The sequence below is a fragment of the Stegostoma tigrinum genome, chromosome 1 (assembly GCF_030684315.1).
Source record: "Stegostoma tigrinum isolate sSteTig4 chromosome 1, sSteTig4.hap1, whole genome shotgun sequence".
NCBI classification, from domain to species: Eukaryota; Metazoa; Chordata; class Chondrichthyes; order Orectolobiformes; family Stegostomatidae; genus Stegostoma; species Stegostoma tigrinum.
In genome coordinates this window covers 164,282-190,744 of record NC_081354.1, presented here as the reverse complement: position 1 = coordinate 190,744, position 26,463 = coordinate 164,282, and the positions used below count along the sequence as shown (strand labels likewise).

The 26,463-nt window shown below is 44.1% G+C and overlaps 2 protein-coding genes and 1 long non-coding RNA gene across 4 annotated transcripts in view; 2 read left to right on the top strand and 1 right to left on the bottom strand.

The window, feature by feature from the left end:
* Positions 1–10,432, top strand: part of LOC125465237 (uncharacterized) — a 37,993-nt gene extending 27,561 nt beyond the window's left edge. Inside the window, exon 3 of the long non-coding RNA XR_007250222.1 lies at positions 9,614–10,432. This is a non-coding gene — a long non-coding RNA (uncharacterized LOC125465237). The remainder of the gene's footprint in view (positions 1–9,613) is intronic.
* Positions 1–19,521, bottom strand: part of wdr32 (WD repeat domain 32) — a 101,564-nt gene extending 82,043 nt beyond the window's left edge. Inside the window, exons 1-5 of one of the 2 annotated variants that reach the window (XM_059645580.1) lie at positions 19,417–19,521; positions 12,382–12,549; positions 9,595–9,694; positions 4,015–4,276; positions 563–652 (exon numbers count right to left, since the gene is read on the bottom strand). The gene's annotated coding sequence lies outside the window, so the exon portion shown is untranslated. Of the gene's footprint in view, positions 1–562; positions 653–4,014; positions 4,277–9,594; positions 9,695–12,381; positions 12,550–19,176; positions 19,315–19,416 lie in introns of those variants that run through there. The other variant, XM_048558303.2, reaches the window with a different exon arrangement.
* Positions 19,522–21,937: 2,416 nt separating this feature from the next.
* Positions 21,938–26,106, top strand: smim19 (small integral membrane protein 19). Its single transcript, XM_048535538.2, has 3 exons — positions 21,938–22,204; positions 23,775–23,899; positions 25,134–26,106. Exons 1-3 carry the CDS (start codon positions 22,083–22,085, stop codon positions 25,187–25,189), a joined length of 303 nt encoding a protein of 100 aa, XP_048391495.1. The 5' UTR covers positions 21,938–22,082; the 3' UTR covers positions 25,190–26,106.
* Positions 26,107–26,463: the final 357 nt, after the last annotated feature.

Sequence of the window (26,463 nt, the reverse complement as noted above, 5' to 3'; positions counted from 1 at the left end):
TCAAACTGCTGTTCAGACACAACTGCCTTTCTCTTCAATTAACCAGGAAATAACATTTTTCACAAAAATGCAGTTAAAATAGAATTATTGTACATTTTTCAATACAATTAAAATCAATTGATGCCTATCACAACATCCTGAAAACACACAAAAATGTGCCATTTTAAAACAGGCATGCAACCATGTTCAACTGAATAAATGTATAAACAAACACTAATATAGTTGATTTATTTTTAACAGAACTAATTCATATAGAATTCAGTTATACCTGTGACAGTATTCTGGGACAGAAAAAGAGTACCAGATCTGCCCATAAGACATACATATCTGTAAATAATGGGGAAGTGATGGCCTAGTGGAATTATTGCTGGATTGTTAATCCAGAGACCCAAGTAATGTTCTGAAGACTTAGGTTTGAATCCCACCACAGCAGATGGTAAAATTTGAATTGCATAAAAATCTGGAATTAAGAATCTAAGGCAACGATGAATCTATTAGTGATTGTTGGAAAAACTCATCTGGTTCACTAATGTCCTTCAGGGAAGTAACCCACCATGCTTACCTTGTCTGGCCTACATGCGACTCCAGATCCACAAGTGTGGTTAACTGCCTCTGGGCAATAAATGCTGGCCTTGCCACCAACACCCTCATCCTGTGAACGAATAAAAATATTATATAGTACAAAATTATTTGGCATGCAATTTTGTAACAGTTAGATAGATGTTCAATTCACAATTCATTTGTTATTTTCTGACTTTAATAGCTGTGTAAGAATTCTCATTTTCAACATTATATAGAAATCATTAACTTTGGGGTAGGTGGGATCTCTACAAGCAGGATGGTCTTCACCTGAGCCAGAGGGGAGAGCAGGAGGAGACATTCACTAAGGCTATTTGGGTGGGTTTAAACTAATTCAACAGGGGAATGGGAACCAAAATTGTAGTTAGAGTATAGAAAATGTTGAGAGTAGGGAGATCCGAAATAAAGTTTCAAGGATGCAAGATGGCACCGGCAAGCAAGAAATTGATTTGAAGTGTGTCTACTTCAACGCCAGGAGCATCCGAAATAAGGTGGGTGAACTAGCAGCATGGGTTGGTACCTGGGACTTCAATGTTGTGGCCATTTCGGAGACATGGAGAGAGCAGGGACAGGAATGATTGTTGCTGGTTCCGGGACTTAGATGTTTTAGTAAGAACAGAGAAGATGGTAAAAGAGAGGGAGGTGTGGCATTGTTGGTCAAGGACAGTATTACAGTTGCAGAAAGGATGTTTGGGGACTCGTCAACTGAGGTAGTATGCGCTGAGGTTAGAAACAGGAAAGGAGAGGTCACCCTGTTGGGAGTTTTATATAAGCCTCCGAATAGTTCCAGATATGTAGAGGAAAGGATAGCAAAGGTGATTGTCGATAGGAGAGAGAGAGACAGGGTAGTTGTCATGGGGGACTTCAACTTTCCAGATATTGACTGGGAACACTATAGTTTGAGTACAATAGATGGGTCTGTTTTTGTCCAGTGTGTGCAGGAGGGCTTCCTGACACAGTATGTAGACAGGCCAACAAGGGGCGAAGCCACATTAGATTTGGTACTGGGTAATGAGCCCGGCCAGGTGTTAGATTTGGAAGTAGGTGAGCACTTTGGTGATAGCGATCACAATTCTGTTATGTTTACTTTAGTGATGGAAAGGGATAGGTGTACACCACTGGGCAAGAGTTATAGCTGAGGGAAAGGCAATTACGATGAGATTAGGCAAGAGTTAGGGAGCATAGGATGGGGAAGGAAACTGCAGGGGATGGGTACATTAGAAATGTGGAGCTTATTCAAGGAAAAGCTTCTGTGTGTCCGAGATAAGTATGTACCTGTCAGGCAGGCAGGAAGCTGTAGAGCGCGGGAGCCGTGGCTTACGAAGGAGTGGAATCTCTGGTCAAGAGGAAGAAGGCGGCTTATGTTAGGATGAGATGTGAAGGCTCAATTAGGGTGCTTGAGGGTTACAATGTAGCCAGGGAAGACCTAAAGAGAGAGCTCAGAAGAGCCAGGAGGAGACATGAGAAATTGTTGGCGGATAGAATCAGGATAAACCCTAAGGCTTTCTATAGGTATTTAAGGAATAAAAGAATGACGTGAGTAAGATTAGGACCAATCAAGGATAGTAGTGGGAAGTTGTGTGTGGAGTCAGAGGAGATAGGGGAAGCACTAAATGAATATTTTTCAACAGTATTCACTCTAGAAAACGACAATTTTGTTGAGGAGAATACTGAGATACAGGTTACTAGACTAGGTGGGATTGAGGTTCACAAGGAAGAGGTATTAGAAATCCTACAGAGGGTGAAGATAGATAAGTCCCCTGGACCGGATGGGATTTATCTTAGGATCCTCTGGGAAGCCAGGGAGGAGATTGCTGAGTCTTTGGCATTGATCTTTAACTCGTCATTGTCTACAGGAATAGTGCCAGATGACTGGAGGATAGCAAACGTGGTTCCCCTGTTCAAGAAGGGGAGTAGAGACAACCCTGGTAATTATAGACCAGTGAGCCTTACCTCAGTTGTTGGTAAAGTGTTGGAAAAGGTTATAAGGGATAGGATTTATAATCATCTAGAAAAGAATAAATCGATTAGGGATAGTCAGCATGGTTTTGTGAAGGGAAGGTCGTGCCTCACAAACCTTATTGAGTTCTTTGAGAAGGTGACCAAACAGACAGTTGAGAGTAAACCAGTTGATGTGGTGTATATGGATTTCAGCAAGGCTTTCGATAAGGTTCCCCACAGTAGGCTATTGTACAAAATGCGGAGGAATGGGATTGTGGGAGATATAGCAGTTTGGATCAGAAATTGGCTTGCTGAAAGAAGACAGAGGGTGGTAGTTGATGGGAAATGTTCATCCTGGAGTCCAGTTACTAGTGGTGTACCGCAAGGGTCGGTGTTGGGTCCACTGCTGTTTGTCATCTTTATAAATGACCTGGATGAGGGCGTAGCAGGATGGGTTAGTAAATTTGCAGACGACACTAAGGTCGGTGGAGTTGTGGGGAGCGACGAAGGACGTTGTAGGTTACAAAGAGACATAGATAAGCTGCAGAGCTGGGCTGAGAGGTGGCAAATGGAGTTTAATGCAGACAAGTGTGAGGTGATGCACTTCGGTAGGAGTAACCGGAATGCAAAGTACTGGGCTAATGGTAAGATTCTTGGTAGCGTAGATGAGCAGAGAGATCTCGGTGTCCATGTACACAGATCCTTGAAAGTTGCCACCCAGGTTGACAGGGCTGCTAAGAAGGCTTACACTGTTTTTAGCTTTTATTAAGAGAGGGATCAAGTTCCGGAACCAAGAGGTTATGTTGCAGCTGTACAAAACTCTGGTGCGACCGCACTTGTAATATTGCGTACAGTTCTGGTCACCGCATTATAAGAAGGACGTGGAAGCTTTGGAAACGGTGCAGAGGAGATTTACTAGGATGTTGCCTGGTATGGAGGGACAGTCTTACGAGGAAAGGCTGAGGGACTTGAGGCTGTTTTCGTTAGAGAGAAGGTTGAGAGGTGACTTAATTGAGACATATAAGATAATCAGAGGGATAGATAGGGTGGATAGGGAGAGCCTTTTTCCGAGGAGAGCACGAGGGGGCATAGCTTTAAATTGAGGGGTGAAAGACATAGGACAGATGTCAGAGGTAGTTTCTTTACTCAGAGAGTAGTAAGGGAATGGAATGCTTTACCTGCAACGGTAGTAGATTTGCCAACTTTAGATACATTTAAGTCATCATTGGACAAGCATATGGACGTACATGGAATAGTGTAGGTTAGATGGGCTTCGGATTGGCATGGCAGGTCGGCACAACATTGAGGGTCGAAGGGCCTGCACTGTGCTGTAATATTCTATGTTCTGTGTTATCTCGGATTCTAGTTGTATTTTGCATTTTATAAACTACTAGCTCTGGGTTCCAGAGCTTTTACTTCAAACTTAAATAAAAGTAAGCTACTTTCAAAATAAAAAGCAGGCTGAAACAGAACTAGACATCAGACTATCTTAACCTTCACTCTTATCCTTCTCCCTGGGCAATTTTCGCAGTGTATAAAATTCTTCATACGGATGCAAATCAATAAGGTGAGCTAGACGGTTGGACATTGTGAAAAACGCAGTTATTGCAGCAATGTCCCAAGCATCCTCACGGTCAAATTCATGCATCTCCAGTTTTTTAAGTTGATCTTCACTGATGTTTTCTGCATTGCTCACAGCAAGAGCAAAATCCAACATGGCATGTTGCCGATCATCCAGCTGCCTGTTCACAACAACCTTAAAAGAAAAGGCAGAGGAGAGGCGAGGTCACCAACTGTCAAAACAGTCCATTTCAAAGGCCTGGCTTTGTGTAAACTGATTATTTTATTAGTATTCACTTGATCTGCTAGAATTGGATTTTTGGAATATATCCGATGTAGGGCACTATGTGCAATAACACAGTAGGGACAGTGATTATTAGCACTTGTGGCCACAATAATCAGCTCTCTATCCGCTTTGCTGAGATTACCTAGAAAAGCATTTGAGGCATCAGGTGGGAACCGAAAGACAAATGTTAAACATTTAAAGTTAAAAAGGAATTATAGCCACTTCAACAGCTTGCTCCAAAACTGTCAACTTATTGGTTTGAAATCACAAAGCTTAAATAGTAGCCTTGATATGGCAGGTATTCAGACACAGTGAAAGACAACCAGCAGTGGGAACTAAATATGCGAGCACAAAGGCTAGACTTATTTAAAATGGCAGCATGTACCAAAATGTAAGACAGGAGACACGTTATGGGCAAAATTAAGAAAGTTTAAAAACAATACAAGTCTTTCTGGGACTGGTATATAAAACCTCCTGATCACAGCTCTGAAGCAAGTGATCGCGTAAATAGAGATTTAACAAGCATCTAGCAAAGGGAGGGTGGTTTTAATGAAGGCTTTGTAACTTTAGTGTAAATTGGAATATGCAAATTAGCATCAGAAAGTAAGCAACTTCCTCGAGTGTGTTCAGGATAATTTGCTGCAACAATAACTTGTTAAACCATAGAAAGAAGGAAAGCAGTTGATTGAGAAAGGGGGAGGTGCAGCATGGGTGTTTTTGTACACCACATGCTGAAAGCAAGCATGCAGATACAGCAGGCAGTGAAGAATGCAAACAATATGTTGGCTGTCATAGGGACAGAATTCAAGTTAAGGAGCAGGGATGTCTTACTGCAATTGTATAGGACCTTGGTGAGACGGCATCTGGAATATTGAGAAATTTGCTGTCCTTGAGGATGCCTGTTCTGGCTACGGGAGGGCTTGTAACAAAGGTTTACCAGACCGATTCCTGGGACGGCAGGACTGACATATGAAGAGACACCAGATTGATTAGGATCACATTCACTTGAGCTTAGAAGAATGAGGAGGAATCCAATAACAAAAATTCTTGAGTAGATTTGTAGCTCGGTTAGGGGATGCTGTGGTTAGCTCGCTCACTGAGCTGGTTCGTTAGTTCACAGACATTTCATTACCCTGCTGGATAACGAAACAAACACGAACTAATGAACCAGCTCAGCAAGTGAACCAACCACAAAAACATATAAAATTCTGACAGGACCAAACAAGGCAAATACAGGAAAAATGTTGGAGATGGCTAGGAAGGCCGGAAACAGGGTTCTCAGTCTAAGAATGTGCCGTAGGCTGTTTAGGACTGAGATGCTTGAAAATTTCTGCAGAGGGTAGTGCCCTTGTGGGATTTTCTACCACAAAATGGTTGAAGTCAAAATATTGAACATTTTCAAGCAATAGGTATAGTTATCGGAGAAACACAGAAAATAGGAGTACGCCACTCAACCCCGAGACTGCTCCACTATTTATGGTCATGGCTGATTGTCTGACTCAATAGGCTGTTCTTGCCTTCGTGCCCACCATTTTCTTTGATCCCATTAGCCACAAGTGCAGCATCCAATTCCGCCTTGAAAGCTAGTTAACAAAATTGAATTGCCGACAGCCATAAGATCTTCCAAACAAGGTTTCAGTTCAATTAGAAATCAATTAGAATCCAAAGTTTTTGGATAGTGGTCATAACTTCAGCGTTTTCACAGTTTACAAGACAATTAAAATACTTGTAACATGAAAACTTTCAAGTTTTCAAGTACTTCAACCAAGAGAGACAGTCTCAAGAATCTTGCAAATGCACTACTCTTTCTTTGCCCCTTTGGTTTGTGAAACAAGCATAGTCCACAGAGGGTTGAGAGGCATCCATTTGCATGAAGGCTCCTACAGTCTCTTCCAAAGCTATGCAATTAAGGGCAATGAATCCCATCTATCATTTCCCTGAAGTTGTGCTTGATTATTTTACCAAAGTCATTTAACTTTCTACAATAAGCAGGCAGCCCACAGCCCACATTGAACTGTTGACCTTATTTCCAAGAAATTACATGGGCTCTCTTCAAATCTTTAGTGAAAACCCTTTATAACCTGGAGAGAGTCCAAAAGTTCAAAATCTACTAGTTCCTCCCCTTGTCCATAAATATTATAAATTGATATTTGGTCATATAGAACTTGGCTACTGCTTAAAACAAATTGAAGCCTTTCATCTTACCCATCAGGATATTTCACAAGAGTATTGATTCAAAGAGAAAATAAATCATGTTTTGTGGAGTATAAATGCAGTATTAATGTTTGTCTTAACCTTCGAAATCAATACTCTTGCAAAAACTCCTAATGAAAAGCTTTAAAAAGTGACATTTTTTAAGCAATCAATTGATATGCATCCCCAACATAATTAACCCACATTGGCCCAAGTGACTATCAAGTTTGTCCAGTTCAATTTCAAAAGCTTCCCCACCAGTGAAATTCAATTAACTCACCTCTAATTATTAGGCTTATTGTTATATCCCTTTTGAAATAAAGGTGTAACATTTGTAATCCTCCAGTATCACCTAGGCTACACTGGATTGGATATCATGGCCAAAGCTTCCTGATTTCTACATAACAAAGTGTGAAGCTGGATGAACACAGCAGGCCAAGCAGCATCTCAGGAGCACAAAAGCTGACGTTTTGGGCCTAGACCCTTCATCAGAGAGGGGAATGGGGAGAGGGTTCTGAAATAAATAGGGAGAGAGGGGGAGGCAGACCGAAGATGGAGAGAAAACAAGATAGGTGGAGAGGAGAGTATAGGTGGGGAGGGGATAGGTCAGTCCAAGGAGGATGGACAGGTCAAGGAGGCAGGATGAGGTAGGTAGATGGGAAATGGAGATGCGGCTTGAGGTGGGAGGAGGGGATAAGTGAGAGGAAGAACAGGTTAGGGAGGTGGGGATGAGCTGGGCTGGTTTTGGGATGCAGTGGGGGAGGGGGAGATTTTGAAGCTGGTCAAGTCCACATTGATATCATTGGGCTGCAGGGTTCCCAAGCGGAATACAAGTTGCTGTTCCTGCAACCTTCGGGTGGCATCATTGTGGCACTGCAGAAGCCATTGATGGACATGTTGTCTGAGGAATGGGAGGGGGAGTTAAAATGGTTCGCGACTGGGAGGTGCAGTTGTTGATTGTGAACGGAGCTGAGGTATTCTGCAAAGCGGTCCCCAAGCTTCCGCTTGGTTTCCCCAATGTAGAGGCAGCCACACCGGGTACAGTGGATGCAGTATACTACATTGGCAGATGTGCAGGTGAACATCTGCTTAATATGGAAAGTCATCTTGGGGCCTGGGATAGGGGTGAGGGAGGTGGTGTGGGGGCAAGTATAGCACTTCCTATGCAGGGGAAGGTGCCGGGTGTGGTGGGGTTGGAGGGGAGTGTGGAGTGGACAAGGGAGTCACGGAGAGTGGTCTCTCCGGAAGGCAGACAAGGGTGGAGATGGGAAAACGTCTTGGATGGCGGGGTCAGATTGTAGATGGCAGAAGTGTCAGAGGATGATGCGTTGTATCCAGAGGTTGGTGGGTTGGTAGGTGAGGACGAGGGGGATTCTCTTAGGGCGGTTATTGCGTGGGCGGGGTGTGAGGGATGTGTTGCGGGAAATGCGGGAGATATGGCCAAGAGCGTTCTCAGCCACTGCGGGGTGGGGAAGTTGTGGTCCTTGAAGAGCGCGGCCATCCGGGATGTGCGGAAGTGGAACGCCTCATCCTGGGAGCAGATGTGGCCGAGGCAAAGGAATTGGGAATAGGGAATGGAATTTTTGCAGGGGCGTGGGTGGGAGGATGTGTAATATAGGTAGCTGTGGGAGTCGGTGGGCTTGAAGTGGACATCAGTTTCTAGCTGGTTGCCTGAGGTGGAGACAGAGGGGTCCAGGAAGGTGAGGGATGTGTTGGAGATGGCCCCGGTGAACTGGAGGTTGGGGTGGAAGGTGTTGGTAAAGTGGATGAACTGTTCGAGCTTCTCTTGGGAAGAAGAGGCGGCACCGATACAGTCATCAATGTAACGGAGGAAGAGGTGGGGTTTGGGGCCAGTGTAGGTGCGGAAGAGGGACTGTTCCACGTACCACGTTCCTGATTTCTACTCACTTCCCTCAGAATCTGTGGATGAGGCATCAGATGAGATGCCTCGTCAAGTTGAAACGCAAGCAACTCCGTTACCTTTCCTGAATCTCTTTCAGTATTGTCTAACCATATTTTGTTCTTCAGCAAATGGGTTAAACTACAAGTAGCACAAATTAGAGTCATATTTCCTGAAATTTAGGTTAAGGTTGATTAAAGGTTTCATGATATGGAAAGGAAGAAATGGATAGACAAATTGTTCTCACTGACTGGAGGCACTAAAGCTCGGGACATAGTCTAAAATTAGAGCCAGACCTTTCAAGGCTGAAGTTAAGAAACGTTTCTTTCACAAGAAGTGATGTCTTCTGCAATTGGCAACTGATGCTAGATTGGCCAGATCAAGTATTCATTTTAAATCTGAGATTGACATATCTTTGTTAACCAAACACACTGCACAATGGGGCACTTAGGCAGATACAGGAGGTTATATTACAGACTGGCAGTTATTTTGCTGAATGGTGGCAGAACACACTTGGACTAAATGGCCTCCATCAATAAACAAAGAGAGTTAGGGAGGAATTCAATTCTTTTGAACAGCACCCTTATTGCTCATTTGCCTGATAATAACCTGATTACATGCTTAAAACCACACAGGAAACCCTGTCCATAGAAACTCTTCGTGAAAAGAAACACAAAGCTATTAATCCCACTGTCTTGCTTTCACATGAAATATTTAATCAATTCTTCATTCAAAAAATGTAATGGTTCCTAGGATTTTACAACAGTTTAGCTGCTCTCCTGACAATAGTTTTTGTTACAGCAGCACACAATTTAACAGAATTATTGAATTCTATTTCATAACCCGAAGAGTGGGATTTCAGCTAGTTCTTGCTCAATTTTCCAGTATTATAACCCTCCCCCTCCACAATCCCATTTTTTGTCATCCACCCCTTTGCCCAGTCACTTGATCTCAAATCTGGGATTAGGAGCTGAAAATTAAAAATGTAAAGATTGGCAAGTAAAGTAAAATTACAAATATTTGTCACTGCAGAAGCTCTAGATACACAAAACTAAGTCCCCACCAAAACACAAATACATGTATCTACATCTAAATTTAGAGGAAAAAAAGTGTAAGATAAATTCATTTATCCTACCTGTTTCTTTGTTCATTAGGGCATTGTAGTATGCAAAGAACACCCGGAATTCCACAGGTCGACAGGAAAGTACCTTGAATATGTTTGGCAAAACACCACTCTGCAAAGTAGAAGAAACTATGAAAACATGCTGCACAGTTCCCCAGGTTACAGACAAAAATGGCATTCCAAAAAAAAACTTCAAAGCACACAAAAAATTCACTGTAGCAGGTGTAGAATGGGAAGACAAAAATAATGTTTCTCCCTCTCTCCCACACATTTTAAACTTGACAAATGACCAATACAAGGACTGAGAAAATTGACAGGAAATGAAAGTAGCCACCAGAATCCTGAAGAAACAATTATGGTAGATGAAACTCCAAATTCTTTGATGTCATAATGGACATGATGGATTGGACATATGATGTATTTGAACTCTAAGAAAGATTGACGAGTTACTACACAAAAGAATTAGAGATGATTAGAGAACACAAAACTAGTTACAAATTTAATAAATAGCAATAAGAATACAAGTTTGGGGAAGTTCCTCAAGAAGCAGATTAGCAGTGTCCCTCTGGATTCAGTGCTGGGGCCACTTCATTTCAACGTGAATGTCATGATTTGGATATAGACTACGGTGAAATTTGCAGATCATGCTACAATAGGAGATGCAGAAAATCCCTCAGGAAAAAAATAAGGGAGAAAGCTGCAAAGAACTATGGTCATTATGTATGAGGCTATGCATTGCGTAAATATAACAGAAATTACACTGAGCGAATTACAAGAGCAGAAGGATTTGGGATGCAAGACATAAAGGACAGTTGTTTTAAAAGAAAAAGTTAATGGAATTTTAGAGATAATGGGAACTGCAGCTGATGGAGAATCCAAGATAACACAGTGTGAAGCTGGATGAACACAGCAGGCCAAGAAGCTTTTGTGCGCCTAACATGCTGCTTGGCCTGCTGTGTTCATCCAGCTTTTACACTTTGTTATAATGAAATTTTAGGTTGTCTCACAAAAAATGTGAAAACAAAAGTCAAATAGTAACAGCAAACCAATATAATATCTTGCTAAGATAACAAAGTGTGAGGCTGGATGAACACAGCAGGCCAAGCAGCATCTTAGGAGCACAAAAGCTGACGTTTCGGGCCTAGGCCCTTCATCAGAAAAGCTTTTCTGATGAAGGGTCTAGGCCCGAAACGTCAGCTTTTGTGCTCCTAAGATGCTGCTTGGCCTGCTGTGTTCATCCAGCCCCACACTTTGTTATCTTGAATTCTCCAGCATCTGTAGTTCCCATTATCTCTAATGTCTTGCTAAGGCCACTGTATGCAATATTAAGCTTTATTCCATGGAAATCAGACTTAAGAGTTAGTACAAGAGGGATTCAGGAGTTAAATTCTGATGAATAATTATAAAAATTGGGTCTGTTTGCTCCAGAATTTAGATGGTTAAGGGGTGATCTGATCAGAGCCTTCAAGACATTACCAGGAAAAGATAGGGGTAGATAAAAGATAAACTATTTCTCTGATTGATGATTCTAGAGCTAGGGTGCAGACCAGGTCAGGAGAGACATTAGGAAGCACTGCACCATATACAGGACGGTAGATATTTGGAACTTTCTGCCACAACAGCAGTGGATGCTAGATCAGTTGTTAAAATCAGAGATCAACACATTTTTGGTTAAGCAAAAGCTACTAAATGGATTATGGGCCATAAGCAAAGAGAGTTGGGCTATAGATCAGTTAGGCCCTTACTGAATGGTGGACGGGGTTTGAGGGGCTGATTCGCTGACTCCTGTTCCTATATTTACTGGGATTGTGCCCTATATAAGAAAATATAAATATGCAAAAAAAAAACAAAACCCAGATCTTCCTTTGTTAAGACAAGATGTATTACAGGATGACATATTCTTAAAGTGCTGAAAGGTTGGGACACCGTTGGAGAGGCAGACTATTTTCAGCAGCTGAGCACCTAGAAATGGGGATCATAGGGAGGATTACATTTAGAAGATTTACAACAGGCTGCAGATGAAATCTTTTCGAGAAAGCACACAAATTAATTTCATTTCAAGGGTTAGTGACTGACAAAACGTCAACATTCAAGATTAGATTCAAAAAGGTTCAGGATAAAGATAATGAAGAGATATGGAATCAGGGCACCTAATTGCAACTAAAATAATTTGCTTTCTTGGAGAGTAAAAAAGAGACCAGCAATTGGACCAAATGGTCAGTATTGATGTTCTAACTGATATTAAGAGTGATGCAGAACAGAACACACAAGCCTACAGTCAGTTCGTGCAATTTAATAACTGTACTTTTCATAGAATAGAATAAAATCCTAATGATGTGGAAACAGGCAATTCGACCCTTCGAGTTCACAGACACTTGAAAGAGCATCCCACCCAGACTCACACCTGCATTTCCCATCCTAAACACTATAGGCAATTTAGCATGGCCAATCCACCTCACCAGCACATCTTTGCACTGTGGAAGGAAACCGGAGCAAACCCACGCAGACTCGGGGAGAATGTGCAAGCTCCACACAGACAGTCACCAGAGGGTGGAATTAAACTCGAGTCCCTGGCGCTGACGCAGCAATGCGAACCACAGAACCACCATGTCGCTCCAATTCTATACTGCCATAGGAGATTAGAACTTGTAATTGGGATATTATCAAAATGTATTTTCACTGCTGAGTGTTAAAATGAATTATTTACCCACAGTTGAAGAGGCTAGATAACTAACTTAAATGTAATCCAAAATTCAGATGTTTTACACAGCATCAATACACAGCATCCCAACAATCTACCTTAGTTTCTACCTCCTCCATCAGTTCAACAATGTCATATGGCAGATCCTTTTTATATGGGACTGGATATCGTCCAATAGGTTGCTCAGGTTTCTCAGACTTTGTACTGTATTCCAATTTCCAAGTAGGTCTTATTCTTGTCCGTCTTGATGTTAACACAAAGGAAGACTAGAAATTGAGCAGAAAATAAAACTGAACAAAATTTCATTGTTAAACTTCATAACAATACTCAAGCTACATACATGATAACAAGTTTGGAATTCTATTAATGCAAGAAAATTGTAGGAAAAATTCCTCTCTGAGGAGGGGGTCTTTAGCCTGAACACTTTCCTTACAAGAGTTTTTAAGTACAGCTTCATTAAGATCAAAGGAGAAATTCTCCTGCTAGTGATTCATCTCTCATCAAAGCCTGACATCGATGCAAAAATCTAACACCACTGGTGAGCGCCATCTTTGGATATCTGTAATGACATCAAGATCCTTTTGTACAAGGCAGTCACCCTTCCGACTTCTGAGAGTCCAAAACTTGAACAATGTATAGGTGCCATGTCAAGGACGTGGCAAGTACCATCAACACTTTTTGAGATGGATTCTCTACTTCAGCTGGGAGGACAAATGTACCAACGTCAGTGTTCCTGGAGGAGCATCAAGGTCACGATAGTCCAGAATGGACTTCACTGGTTCAGCCATGAATTGGATACTCAAGTCTTAATTGCCAAAGTAAAACATCTTTGCCCAGCTAAAGAAAGGCACTTAATCAAGAGGACTATCACGGAAACACTTCAAAGACTTCCTGAAGGCATCCCTCAAGAAATGCAACATGTACATCAATGTATAACCCAGGGTAGTGTCCTTGGCCCAAACACCTTCAGTTGCTTAATCAATGACCATCCCTCCATCATAAGGTCAGTAGTGGGGACATTCGCCAATGATTGCACAACGTTCAGCACCATTCGCGGTTCTGCAGATACTGAAGCAGTCGATGTTAAAATGCAACAACATCTGGACAAGATGCAGGTTTGGACTGGCAAGTGGCAACGTCATCCGTGCCACACAAATATCAGGCTATGACCATCATCAATAAGAGGCAATCTAACCACAGTCCCTTGACATTCAATAGTGTTACCATCACTGAATCCCCTATCAGCATCCTGGAGGTTATCATTGACCAGAAACTCAACTGGACTCACTATATAAACACAGTGGCTACAGAAGCTGGGAATATTGCAGTGAATAACTCACCTCCTGACTCCTCAAAGCCTGTCCACCATCTACAAGACACAAGTCAGGAGTGTGATGGAATACTCCCCACTTGCCTGGATGGGTGCAGCCCCAACAACACAAGAAGTTTGACACTATCCAGGACAAAGCAGCCCACTTGATTAGCGCTACATCCACAAGCATCCACTCCCTCCACCACAGATGCTCAGTAGCAGTAGTGCGTACTATCTACAAGATGCACTGCAGAAATTCAAAGATCCTGATACAGCACCTTCCAAACTCAAAACTACTTCCATTTCGAAGGACAAGGGCATCAGACATATGGGAACACCACCACCTGCAAGTTCCCCTGCAAGCCACTCACCATCCTGACTTGGAAATATATCGCCGTTCCTTCACTGTTGCTGGGTCACAATCCTGGAATTCCCTCACTCATAGCATTATGGGTCAACCCACAGGAGGACTGCAGCAGTTCAAGAAAACAGCTCACCACCACCTTCTCAGGGGCAACTAAGAATGGGAAAAAAAATGCTGGCCCAGCCAGCAATGTCCACATCCCACAAACGAATAGAAACAAAACAAAGAAATGTGTGGGAGACCTTCGCACAGAGGAAACTGATTTGGAGAAACCTGCTGTCTTAAGGAACACAATTTTTGAGAACACCTGTTGACAAGAGGCAGTGCAGAAAAGGAACCTGAAAAAGGAACACTAATAATCAAGGCCAAGGATCAATTCCATCTCCCAGAAATACTGGCCAAGAGACCTGACTCTCAGACTGAGCTCATCAGACACACAAGAACCAACATAATCCATGACTAGTGAGTTGAAATTTCAAAAGTGAACAATCATATTCAGAAGTGAGTGATTGCCAATGATGACAGCTTCACAAATTTTCTTCAGCGGGTATCCTTGTCAGTTCAATCTGTTGGATTTACTTGGTCAAATTTAAGCAGCAGTAAAGCAAACTGCTCAGTGAGGCACAGTTCAGGTTCCGCTAAGGCCACTCATTGCCACACTGCATTATAGACGCGGTTCAAACATGAACAAAAGTGCTGAATTCTAGAGGTGAGATGAGAGTGACATTAAGGACCCCTGGCAAAACTGGAATCGGTGGGTATCGGGGTCAACTCTCCGCTGAGTGGAGTCAGACCTGGCAATCAGGAACAAAAACAGAAGTTGCTGGAAAAGCCCAGCAGGTCTGGCAGCATCTGTGAAGGCAAAAACAGTTAATGTTTCGGGTCCAGTGACACTTCCTCAGAACTGATGGTGGCTGGGAAAACGTCAGTTTATGTGCAGAAAATAGGGAGGTGGGTAGGGTAGAGAATAAACAATAGGATAAGAGCTGAAAAAAGAGAGAGAGAGACACACAGTTGGGCAGACAAAGGAGTTGATAACAATCAGGCTGGGAGGGTGAATAACTGTTAATGGGGACTATTAGTGACTAACAACAGGGGGTGTGTAATGGCAGGCTGTGTGGTAACAAGGACTGGTGTGTGGGTTAGGGGGCTAGGACATGGGAGAGTTTAGGCCCTAGAATTATTGAACTCAATATTGAGTCCTGACAGCTGTAGGGTCTGCAAGCAGAAAATGAGGTGTTATAGACAATAGACAGTAGGTGCAGGAGTAGGCCATTCGGCCCTTCGAGCCAGCACCACCATTCATTATGATCATGGTTGATCATCCACAATCAGTATCCTGTTCCTGCCTTATCCCCATAACCCTTGATTCCACTATCTATCTCTTTCTTGAAACGATCCAGAGAGTTGGCCTCCACTGCCTTCTGGGGCAGAGTATTCCACATATCCACCACTCTCTGGGTGAAGAAGTTTCTCCTCAACTCTGTTCTAAATGGCCTACCTCTTATTTTTAAACTGGGTCCTCTGGTTCTGGACTTCCCCCATCAACGGAAACATACTTCCTGCCTCCAGATTGCCCAATCCCTTAACAATCTTAAACGTCTCAATCAGATCCCCTGTTTTCCTCCAGCTTGGTTGGGCTTTGCTAGAATGCTGCAGCAAGCCAGAGACAGATGTTGGCCAAGGAGCAGGGTAGTGCATTGACGTGGCAGGCAACAGGTAGTTCAGGGTCTTTTTTGCAAACAGAACATACATGTTCTGCGAAATGGTCACCCAATCTATGCTTCGTTTCCCCAATATAGAGGGGACCGCATTGTGAGCAGTGAATGCAGTAGACTAAATTCTGTGAAGTGCAGGTGAAGTGTTGCTTTGCCTAGGCCCTTGGATACTGGGGAGGGAGGGGGTAAATGGGCAGGTATTGCACCTTCGCCAGTTATAGGGAAAGGTGCCACAGGTCTGTTAGGGAGGTGGGGGCGGGGTGTATTTGGGGTGAAGGGCATGTAGACCAGGGTGTCCCTGCAGAAGGCAGACAAAGGGACGGGAAGGGATTGTGTGTCTGGTGGCGGCGGAAAGGGTGTCTGATGATCTTCCGGACGTTAATGCTGGTGGGGTGATAGGTAAGGATAAGGGGAATCCTATCGCTGTTGCAGGAGGGATGAGAAGGGGTGGGGGCGGACGTGTGGGACTTCGGTCGGACCTGGTTAAGTGCCCTGTCAACACTGGAGTGGGGAATCCTCAGTTGAGGAAGAAGGTGGACATTTTGGAGGTTCCCTTGTCGAACTTGACATCGTCTGAACACATGCAACAGAAACGGAGGAACTGAGAGAATGGGATGGAGTCTTTGGGACGGACCCGAAATTTTTCCTTTACAGATGCTGCCAGATCTCCTGGACTTTTCCAGCAATTTCTGTTTTTTACCCCCGGTGTACAGCATCCACAGATTTTCTTTATTTTTATCTGGCATGTAGAAAGATGATTTTAGCTGTTGGAGGTCTGTCATCTCAGCAGCAGTTCCTCAGACCCGGTAGGAACTGCAGATGCTGGAGAATCTGAGATAACAAGGTGTAGACCGAGATGAACACAGCAGGCCAAGCAGCATGATAGGAGTAGGAGACTGACGTTTTGGGCCTAGACCCTCGAGTTCCTCAAGGTAGTGTCTAGGCTCAACATTCTTCAACTGCTTCTCAGATCTTCCCTCCATCACAGGGAAAAAAATGGGGATCTTGACCAATGATTGCACAATGTTTAGCACCATTCACAAGTCCTCAGATACCGAAACAGTCCATGTTCAAATGCAACAAGATCTGGACAATATTCAGTCTTGGGCAGATAAGTGGCAAGTGACATAGAATCAGAGTCAAACAGCACAGAAAAAGACCATTCATTCCAACTCATCCACACCACCCAGACATCCTAAGCTGATCTGGTCCCATTTGTCAGTATTTGTCTAGGCCTTGCCTATTCACATACCCATCAAGGTGCTTTTTAAATGTTGTAATTATACCAGCCTCTACCACTTCTATAGTAGCACATTCCATACACACACTACCCCTCCATGTAAAAGTTCTCCCTCAGATCCCGTTTAAATCTTTGCCCTCTCACCTGAAACCTAAGCCCTTCAGTTTAAATCTTCTCTATCCCGGTAAAAAGATTTGGCTATTCACCCTATCGATGCCCTTCATGATTTTATAAGTGTCTATAAGGTAATCCTTCAGCCTGATGCTCCAGAGAAGTAAAGCCCCAGCCTATTCTGTCTGTCCCAATAGTTCAAACACTCAAAACCTGACAACACCCTCGTAAAGAGATAACACAGTGTAGAGCTGGATGAACACAGCAGGCCAGCCAGCATCAGAGGAGCAGGAAAGCTGACATTTCAGGTCAAGACCCTTCTTCAGGAATGGGGGAGGGGAAGGGGATTCTGAAATAAATAGGGAGGAGGGGGAGGCGGATAGAAGATGGATAAAGGAGAAGAGAGACGGAGAGGAGATAGACAGGTCAAAGAGATGGGGTTGGAGCTAGTGAAGGTGAATGTAGGTGGGGAGTTAGGGAGGGGATAGGTCTGTCCAGGAACGACGGACATTTCAAGGAGGCAAGATGAGGTTGGTGGGTAGGAGATGGGGGTGGGCTTGAGGTGGGAGGAAGGACAGGTTAGGGAGGCAGGGACGAGCTGGGCTGGTTTTGGGATGCAGTCAGGGGAGGGGAGATTTTGAAGCTTGTGAAGTCCACATTGATACCCTTGGGTTGCAGGGTCCCAAGTGAAATAATGAGATGCTGTTCCTGCAGCTTTCGGGTGGCATCGCTGTGGTAATGCAGGTGGCCCTTGTAAATCTTTTCTGATGCCTTTGCAAGTTTAACATTATTGCTATGGCAGGCGCCACAAATGTCAAGTGATGTCCATCTCTAATAAGAGACAATCTAACCATCCCTTGGACATTCAATGGTATTAACATCAATGAATTTCCCACTGTCAAATTCTTATTTGGGGGCATGCAGGGGTTACAATTGACCAGAAACTCTATTAGAATCACCATGTAAATACATTGGCTACAAGAACAGTTAAGAAGCTAGAAATACTGCAGCGAGTTTGTCATCTCCTGAATCCCAAAAGGTAAAGTCAGGAATAACATGCTCCTAAGATGCTGCTTGGCCTGCTGTGTTCATCCAGCTCCACACTTCGTTATCTCGGAGTTTCCAGCATTTGCAGTTCCCATTATCTCTAAAGTGTGGCAACAGGCCCTCCGGCCAAACAAGTCCATAATGACCCTGAAGCAATCCACCCACAACCATCCCTTTATAACCCACCAATGCTACAAGTCCCTAAATGAACACAATGGACAATTTAGCATGGCCAATCCACCTCACCTGCACATCTCTGGACTGGGGAGGAAACCAGAGCACCTGGAGGAAACCCACGGTGGCACAGGGAGAATGTGCCAACTCCACACAGACAGTTGCCTGACAGTGGAATTGAACCTGGCTCCCTAGCACTGTAAGGCAGCAGTGCTAACCACTGAGCAACCATTCGGGAATGTGTTGGAATATTCCCCACTTGCCTGGATAGGTGCAACAAATCCCTCCGCCACCACGTAGCTACAGTGCACATTCTCCAAGAGATGCACTGCAGAAATTCACCAAAGATCCTTAGACAGCACCTTCCAAACACATCTAGAACAACAGGGGCAGCAGATACATGAGAAGACCACCCCCTGCTTGTTTCCCTCCAAGCCACGCACCATGCTGACTTGGGGGAAAAAAAATCAATCATTCTGTAACTGAGATAACAAGGTGTAGATAACAAAGTGTGGAGCTGGAGGAACACAGCAGGCCAAGCATCAGAGGAGCAGGAAAGCTGACGTTTCGGGCCTAAACCCTCCTACAGAAAAACCTAACCGATTTGCGAAGCTTCATTCTGTAACTATTGCTATATCATGGAATTCCCTCTGATCATTGTGGTCTACATAAAAAAAAGGGCTGCAGTTGTTTAAAAGACATACAGCACATCACCACCTTCTCAAGAGCAACTAGAGATGGACCCTACATACTAATCAGTTAATGACGCCGATGACCCACGAGTCAATTTTTAAAAAGCTAGAAACAGTCGAGTGAACTACAGCATTGCATTGTGCGAGTTGGAAATCAGGAGCAAAAACCGTTCTGAAGAAGTCACTAAACTCAAAATATTCACTGTTTTCCCGCCATTGTTGCTGCCAAACTTACAACTTAATTTGTTTGGTTTTCCTCAACACCTCTTTCAGAATGGGCCGTGCCCCGTTACCCGGGCACGCTCACCGACGGGCCGTGCCCTGTGCCCCGTTACCCGGGCACGCTCACCGACGGGCCGTGCCCTGTGCCCCGTTACCCGGGCACGCTCACCGACGGGCCGTGCCCTGTGCCCCGTTACCCGGGCACGCTCACCGACGGGCCGTGCCCTGTGCCCCGTTACCCGGGCACACTCACCGACAGACGGTATCCCTTGACCAAGCAACGGATCCAGGTCATGGCTCCACCCGCTGAAGCGGTACCTCAAAAACCGACAAAAAAATTTAGCCGGAAGTGTAAAACTGCTTCCGGGGAGCAATGCGCTCGGTCACCAACTTCGCTCATTGATCTGTCAATCACAACGAAGAGCCCGCCCACCAAACTGTCAATCTTTTCAGGCGACGCCGCCCACTTGGCCCCGTCAATCAACTGACTCAATTTATTCATTCAGAGGATGAACTTCGCTGTGGATTTTTAATTCATAAGCACGTTGAAGACATCAATTCAAGGCATAATACATTAATGGATTCTAATGCTATCAAGTGATAGAGAGTCGTTCAGTATGGGAACAGGCCCTTTGTTGCAAATCGTACATGTTGACAAGTTTCCTGAACTGAACTGGTCCCATTGCCTGGTTTGGCCCATATCTCTCTAAGCCTTCCCTGTCCATGCATCTGTCCAAACATCTTTGAAATGTTTTCCTTGTACACACCTTTCCCACTTCCTTTGGCAACTAGCTCCATGGAGAACAAAAACAAAGTTGCTGGAAAAGCTCAGAGATAATGGGAACTGCAGACGCTGGAGAATCCGAGATAACAAAGTCTGAAGCTGGATGAACACAGCAGGCCAAGCAGCATCTTAGGAGCACAGAAGCTGACGTTTCAGGTCTAGACCCTTCATCAGAAAAGGGGGATGGGGAAAGGGTTCTGAAATAAATAGGGAGAGAGGGGGGAGGTGGACCGAAGATGGATAGAGGAGAGGAGAGTATGGGTAGGGAGGGGATCGGTCAGTCTGGGGAGGATGGACAGGTCAAGGGGGCGGGATGAGGTTAGTAGGTTGGAAATTGAAGTGTGGTTTGAGGTGGGAGGAGGGGATAGGTGAGAGGAAGAAGAGTAGTAAGGGAATGGAATGCTTTGCCTGCAACGGTAGTAGATTTGCCAACTTTAAGTACATTTAAGTCGTCATTGGACAAGCATATGGACATACATGGAATAGTGTAGGTTAGATGGGCTTCAGATTGGTATGGCAGGTTGGCACAACATGAGGGCCGAAGGGCCTGTACTGTGCTGTAATGTTCTATGTTAACAGGTTAGGGAGGTGGGGAAAAGCTGGGCTGGTTTTGGGATGCAGTGGGGGGAGGGGAGATTTTGAAGCTTGTGAAATCCACATTGATATCTTTGGGCTGCAGGGTTCCCAGGCGGAATATGAGTTGCTGTTCATGCAACCTTCAGGTGGCATCATTATGGCACTGCAGGAGGCCCAGGATGGACATGTCATCTAAGGAATGGGAGGGGGAGTTGAAATGATTCACGACTGGGAGGTGCAGTTGTTTATTGTGAACTGAGCGGAGGTGTTCTGCAAAGCGGTCCCCAAGCCTCCATTTGGTTTCCCCAATGTAGAGGATGCCACAAACAGAAGTACAGAGGAAGTACAAAAACATAAATTGTCTCTTGGGTAAGGGAATGTCCAGTTCTGGATCACAAGTCTTAACCACTATTGTCAGAATGTTGTCAGGCCCCATAGGTTTTGCTTATTTAACAATAACATAGAGCAATTTCATCTCAAGTGAAATGAGAGAATCAGATTCGTTGAGGGCATTTTTAACGTCATTCACCAGGTAAAAATCGAACAGTTTTGAAACTGCTCACCCTGTTCATTGATTTCAATTCGGTTACACACGAAACAAACCCAAACTAGTTTAGTGATAAGAATTAAATAAACTACAAAACAATGTACATTGGTGAAATGAGTGAGCAGAAATTTTATAGTTGGTGTTTCATGTGGAATATGTCAACTTGGGCATGTTTGCAAGAAGAATAAAACAAGCTTCAAGAAAGAGATAGATAGCGCTCTTAAGGATAGTGGAATCAAGGGTTATGGGGAAAAGGCAGGAACAGGATACTGATTGTGGATGATCAGCCATGATCATAATGAATGGTGATGCTGGCTCGAAGGGCCGAATGGCCTACTCCAGCACCTATTGTCTATTGTCTAAGCTGTGATATTGTTTAACTGGACCGAGTGCATAAACCCAATTACAGGTCTGGACATCTGGTACATGAATCACAAGAAGCAACAGCAAGTAGTCAGGATATTAGAAATTACAAAGGGAATGGAATAAGAAAGTGCAGAAATTTGTGGTAGTATTTTTTGCAGACATTAATGGAGGGTAGAGAAGTGAATATATTTTCAAAACTGTGTTAGACACATATCTGAAATGAAATTGTCGAGCAGGGTTAAGCGCTGAATAAACTTGTGATAAGTGTTACGTACCAATGCTTGTAAAGGCAGCTTACCACCAAGTGAAGGTAATAAATACTGGCTGATCTAACAGCAAAACAACAAGAAAACGGAATTGGGTAAGGAAACAATTCTGTTCCTTAACACAAAAATCTCTTTGAGGCAGGATTAATAAACCTATAAACCACACCCCCCCAAACAAAAGATAATTTAACGACTTCTGTCCTGGACACAGCACCAAAGTCACTTTGTGAACACAGTTAGACCCATGACCTTTCAACCTGGAAGTAAATTCCTGTCACTGCTGGCACTTCACAAATTCAGTGAATGTTGTTAAAACGGAGCCGGTTGGGTTGGATTTTGTAGGGAGACAGTGATTCCTGTCAGAGTGGATCAGCAGTGACATGGCGGGGGCAGGAGCGGATATGGAGATGGATTACACGGTGCATGAAGCCTGGAACGATGCGACTAATGTTTACTTGATCGCCATTCTGGTCAGCTTCGGCCTCCTGGTCTACGCTCGAAAGTGAGTCACCGACAGTGGTTCACCGCGGGTCCTTGGGCTCTCCCCGCCCGCGATACCCCCACCCCCCTCAATACCCCCCACACCCCCTCAATACCCCCCATACCCCCCTCAATACACCCCCTCAATTCCCCCCGCACCCCCCTCAATTCCCCCCGCACCCCTCTCAATTCCCCCCGCACCCCTCTCAATACCCCCCACATTCCCGTCAATACCCCCCACATTCCCGTCAATACCGCCACACCCCCTACACAGCCCTCAATACCCCCACAACACCCCGACACTCCCCTCAATACCCCCCAGACCCCCCTCAATACCCCCAGACCCCCCAATACCCACCACAACCCCCTCAATACCCCTGTCAATACCCTTCAATACCCCCACCCCCCAATACCCCCCCACACCCCGGTCGATACCCCCCCTCAATTCCCCCCGCACCCCTCTCAATATCCCCTGCACCCCCAATACCCCTCACACCCCTCTGAATACCCCCACCCTCAATACCCCCCACACCCCGTCAATACCCCAATACCGCCACACCCTCTACACACCCCTTAATACCCCACAACACCCCAATACCCCCCTCAATACTCCCCACAACCCCCTCAATACCCCCAGACCCCCCCAATCCCCCCCACACCCCCCTCTATAGCCCCCACACCCCCGTCGATACCGCCACCCCCCAATACACCCCACTCCCCCGTCGATGCCCCCCCACTCCCCCGTCGATGCCCCCCCACTCCCCCGTCGATGCCCCCCCACTCCCCCGTCGATGCCCCCCCACTCCCCCGTCGATACCCCCCCAATACCCTCACAATACCCCAACCTCCCATAATACTTCTCCCCAATACATCCCCCCCATTCCCTAACCCCCTCAATACATATCCCCAATAACCAGCCCCTTCAATTCAGCACCCTTAATACCCCCACCCCATCAATTCATCCCTCAATACATCCAGCTCCCAATTCAATCCCCCAATACCCCTACCCGCCCTCGAAACATCTCCCCAATACCTCCACTCCCCTCCATACATCCCCCAATACCCTGACCTCCCTCAACACTCCCCAATACCCCCATCCCCAATACACCCCTTTGCCCCTCATTACCGCCACCTTCCCTCAATTCATCATCCAATACCCCCACCCACCCTCAATACATCCCCCTCAATATCCCCCACCCACCTCAATACGCCAATGGCATGTCATCCCCCACCATTCCATACCGCACCCATAGTCTGTCCATACCCCACCCACATCCCTACCCCCCACACCCCCTGCCCAGCTTGACACCCCAGCCCCACAAACCCTCCCACCTCCATCTTCCCTCTTCAGCACCCCCCCAAACATGCCCCCTTGCCCCCTCCCCTCAGCAGATCAAATGATTTGATTCTGGAGGAACGAGTTGAAATATACCAAATAGCCTCTTTTGTCATTGTTTAAGCCCTGAGGGCTTGCTTTCCTTTGAATTTGGCTGACTGCATAAAGACAATCCCCCATTGTTTAAGCCCTGAGGGCTTGCTTTCCTTTGAATTTGGCTGACTGCATAAAGACAATCCAAAATTTTCAATTTTAGAAATAAAAGGAAGATTATGCGAATATTCACTGTGCCTCCAACTGTTGACCGAACACCTGAGCCCAATTTTTATGACAGCTTACAGAAAATTCGATTACGGCAACAGCTAGAGATGTACTACATTGGTGAGTTTATTTAGCCCTGATGTTGTAAAAATGTTTGACGTTTTTTATTCTTCCACAAAATTTTTGAATTGCCCATTGGTATTTGTCACATGAGAAGGTGGCGATAAGCTGCCTTCTTAACCACTGCTATGCATGTGGTATATGTACACCTACAGTGCTTTTAGGGAGAGGAGTCCAGAATTTTGACCCACTGACTGATGGTGAGTGGCTTGGAGGGGAAATTGCAGGTAGTGGTGTTCCTTCATATCTGCTGTCCTTGTCCGACGAGATGGTGGAGATTGTGGATCTGGAAGACACTGTCTAAGCTGCCTTGGTGCATTGTTGCAGTGTATCTTGTAGCTGGTACACATTGCTGCCAGTGTATGCAGAAGCGGAGGGAATGAAGGTCAAGGTTGTGAATGGGGTGCTAATCAAATGTGCTTGTTATTGTCGAGTTTCTTTAACTGCATTCACCCAAGTAAGTGTGTGGAATATTCCCACACATACCTGACATGTGCCTAGTTGATGAACTGGTTTTGGGGATTCCGTAAGTGATTTTCTGAAAAGAATTTCTAGCCCCGATTTGCTGTTGTGGTCATGTATTTACATGGCTCGTCCAGTTCAGTTTCTAGTCAATGGTAGTTCCCAGGGTGTTGATAGTGGTGTCCTCAGTGATGGAAATGGAATATCTCGGATTAATGGTTAGATCCTCACTTGTTTTAATTTATGACTGTGTATTAAGCATGGAGTTAGAACACATTAGTTTCTTGTACCCGAAGCATTTAAAGCATTTTGATTCTTCATTCCAGATGTTACATTAATTTTGCTTGGTCATTACTTTGTCCTGAAAGTATATCTCTATTCTTGAAGTTATTCAGGATTTTGAGGGTCAAGATTGCATTCTTAATAATATACATATTAACCAATAGATACAAGTTTCCAGTCTCCATCACATTGGATACTAACTGATAAATATATTGTAGACATCACAGTGAGTTTGCAAGAACAATGTCCACAGAACTTTAAGACAATAAAATGTGAGGCTGGATGAACACAGCAGGCCAAGCAGCATCTCAGGAGAACTTTTGGTCTGTTATCAGATGCCTGTTCAGTTCTGGTTTTGTGGTTGCTAAAGTTGTCATATTGAGCTGGGAATGTGAATTCCAGGCTTGAATTTTACTCAGCAAATATCTAAACAACAGTAAATCTGTCTTTGTTTTTGATTTTATTTAAACATTGTTTTGTATTGTTTCAGCGCGAAAGTATGACCAGCAAGGACAGCCGGATAGCGTGCAGCTTACAGTGGACTGAGGACTGCTGGTTACAGCATAATAACACAAAAAGGCACTATTGGTATTGAAGTGGAAATGACAAAATAAGGATCATGACTAGAACGTGAAGCCATTAAAAATAAACAATAAAAATGCTGTGAATCTGAAATCCGAGTAGAATATGTTGGAACTTAATGTTCACTTGTTGCAAAACAAATAGGCAGGAGAGGTGAGATTGTTGCTTGTCATATTAAGAATACTGGCTTAATTTTTCCAATCTGCATGTAAATCAGCAAATCAACATTTTTTTCAGAAAAACAATTGATATCAATTATGTTAATGACACTGATTTCCTCAGCATAAAATATGATGAGAAGGGGAGTCAAGGTTTTGAGTGTCAGACATTTGTAAGATAATCTCCCAACATTAAGAAAAGAATGTAAGTTAATAGGAATGTATGATGTGTTGAGTAGTAGTAGACCATTTGACCCCTAACGCTAGCTATACTAGTCAATTCAATCAGAGCTAATTCTCTGCCTCAACTCCACTTCCCCAACCCTGTCCCATATCCCTGTTTCTGAGGGACCAAAAATATATCAAGTATATTTAAAGCCAAGCTCAATTATGGAGTATTCACATTATTACAGGTCCACAGGTGACATACTGGATGGAGTTGAGAAGATGAAGAATAACTCTCCAAGGATTGATGTTATGATGAAACGACATTTATGTTTTCAATTGAGGATTTTTGAACGGTATAATATTAAGCTTTCTCCATATCTATGCATGAATTTTTGTTCTAAAGGTTTTATTTTGAACTGGAATACAGTACAACTTTATCATTATTGGCGTGAGGATTCTCATTAACTCATTTGAATTTGATATGATAATTGGATTTTATAATAGGACTGTTTAGTACGATGTTATTTAGTTAAATAAAAATGTTAATTGAAAATAGCTTTCAAAAATAATTTTGGATGTTAATTTTTTTTAAATGCTTCATTTAAATATCTGTTCACTTGTTTCTCTATCCTTTTTCTCACAGCCACAGATATTTGTGGCCTTGTGGCTGTTTGTAGAGTAAGAAGCTGGACATGTTCTGGCTCTCATTAAGCCTAGCACCATCTGAGTTCCCTCAGAAGTTTAAGATGGGGCCACTGGATAGTCAGCAGAACTAAGAACTTGATCCAATTTATATTTAATACCCTGAAATTCAGCACCTTCTAAATGTTGTATTGACAGCAATAGATTAATATGAGACCAGAGATTTTGATCTCTTTGGTTACATACTGATTACTGTGATAGTTATCAAAT

Coding starts and splice junctions, on each gene's coding strand:
- smim19 (XM_048535538.2), top strand. CDS start 22,083: ATGGCGGGGGCAGGAGCGGATATGGAGATGGATTACACGGTGCATGAA. Junction 22,205..23,774: donor CTCCTGGTCTACGCTCGAAA/GTGAGTCACCGA, acceptor TTTCAATTTTAG/AAATAAAAGGAAGATTATGC. Junction 23,900..25,133: donor GCTAGAGATGTACTACATTG/GTGAGTTTATTT, acceptor GTATTGTTTCAG/CGCGAAAGTATGACCAGCAA.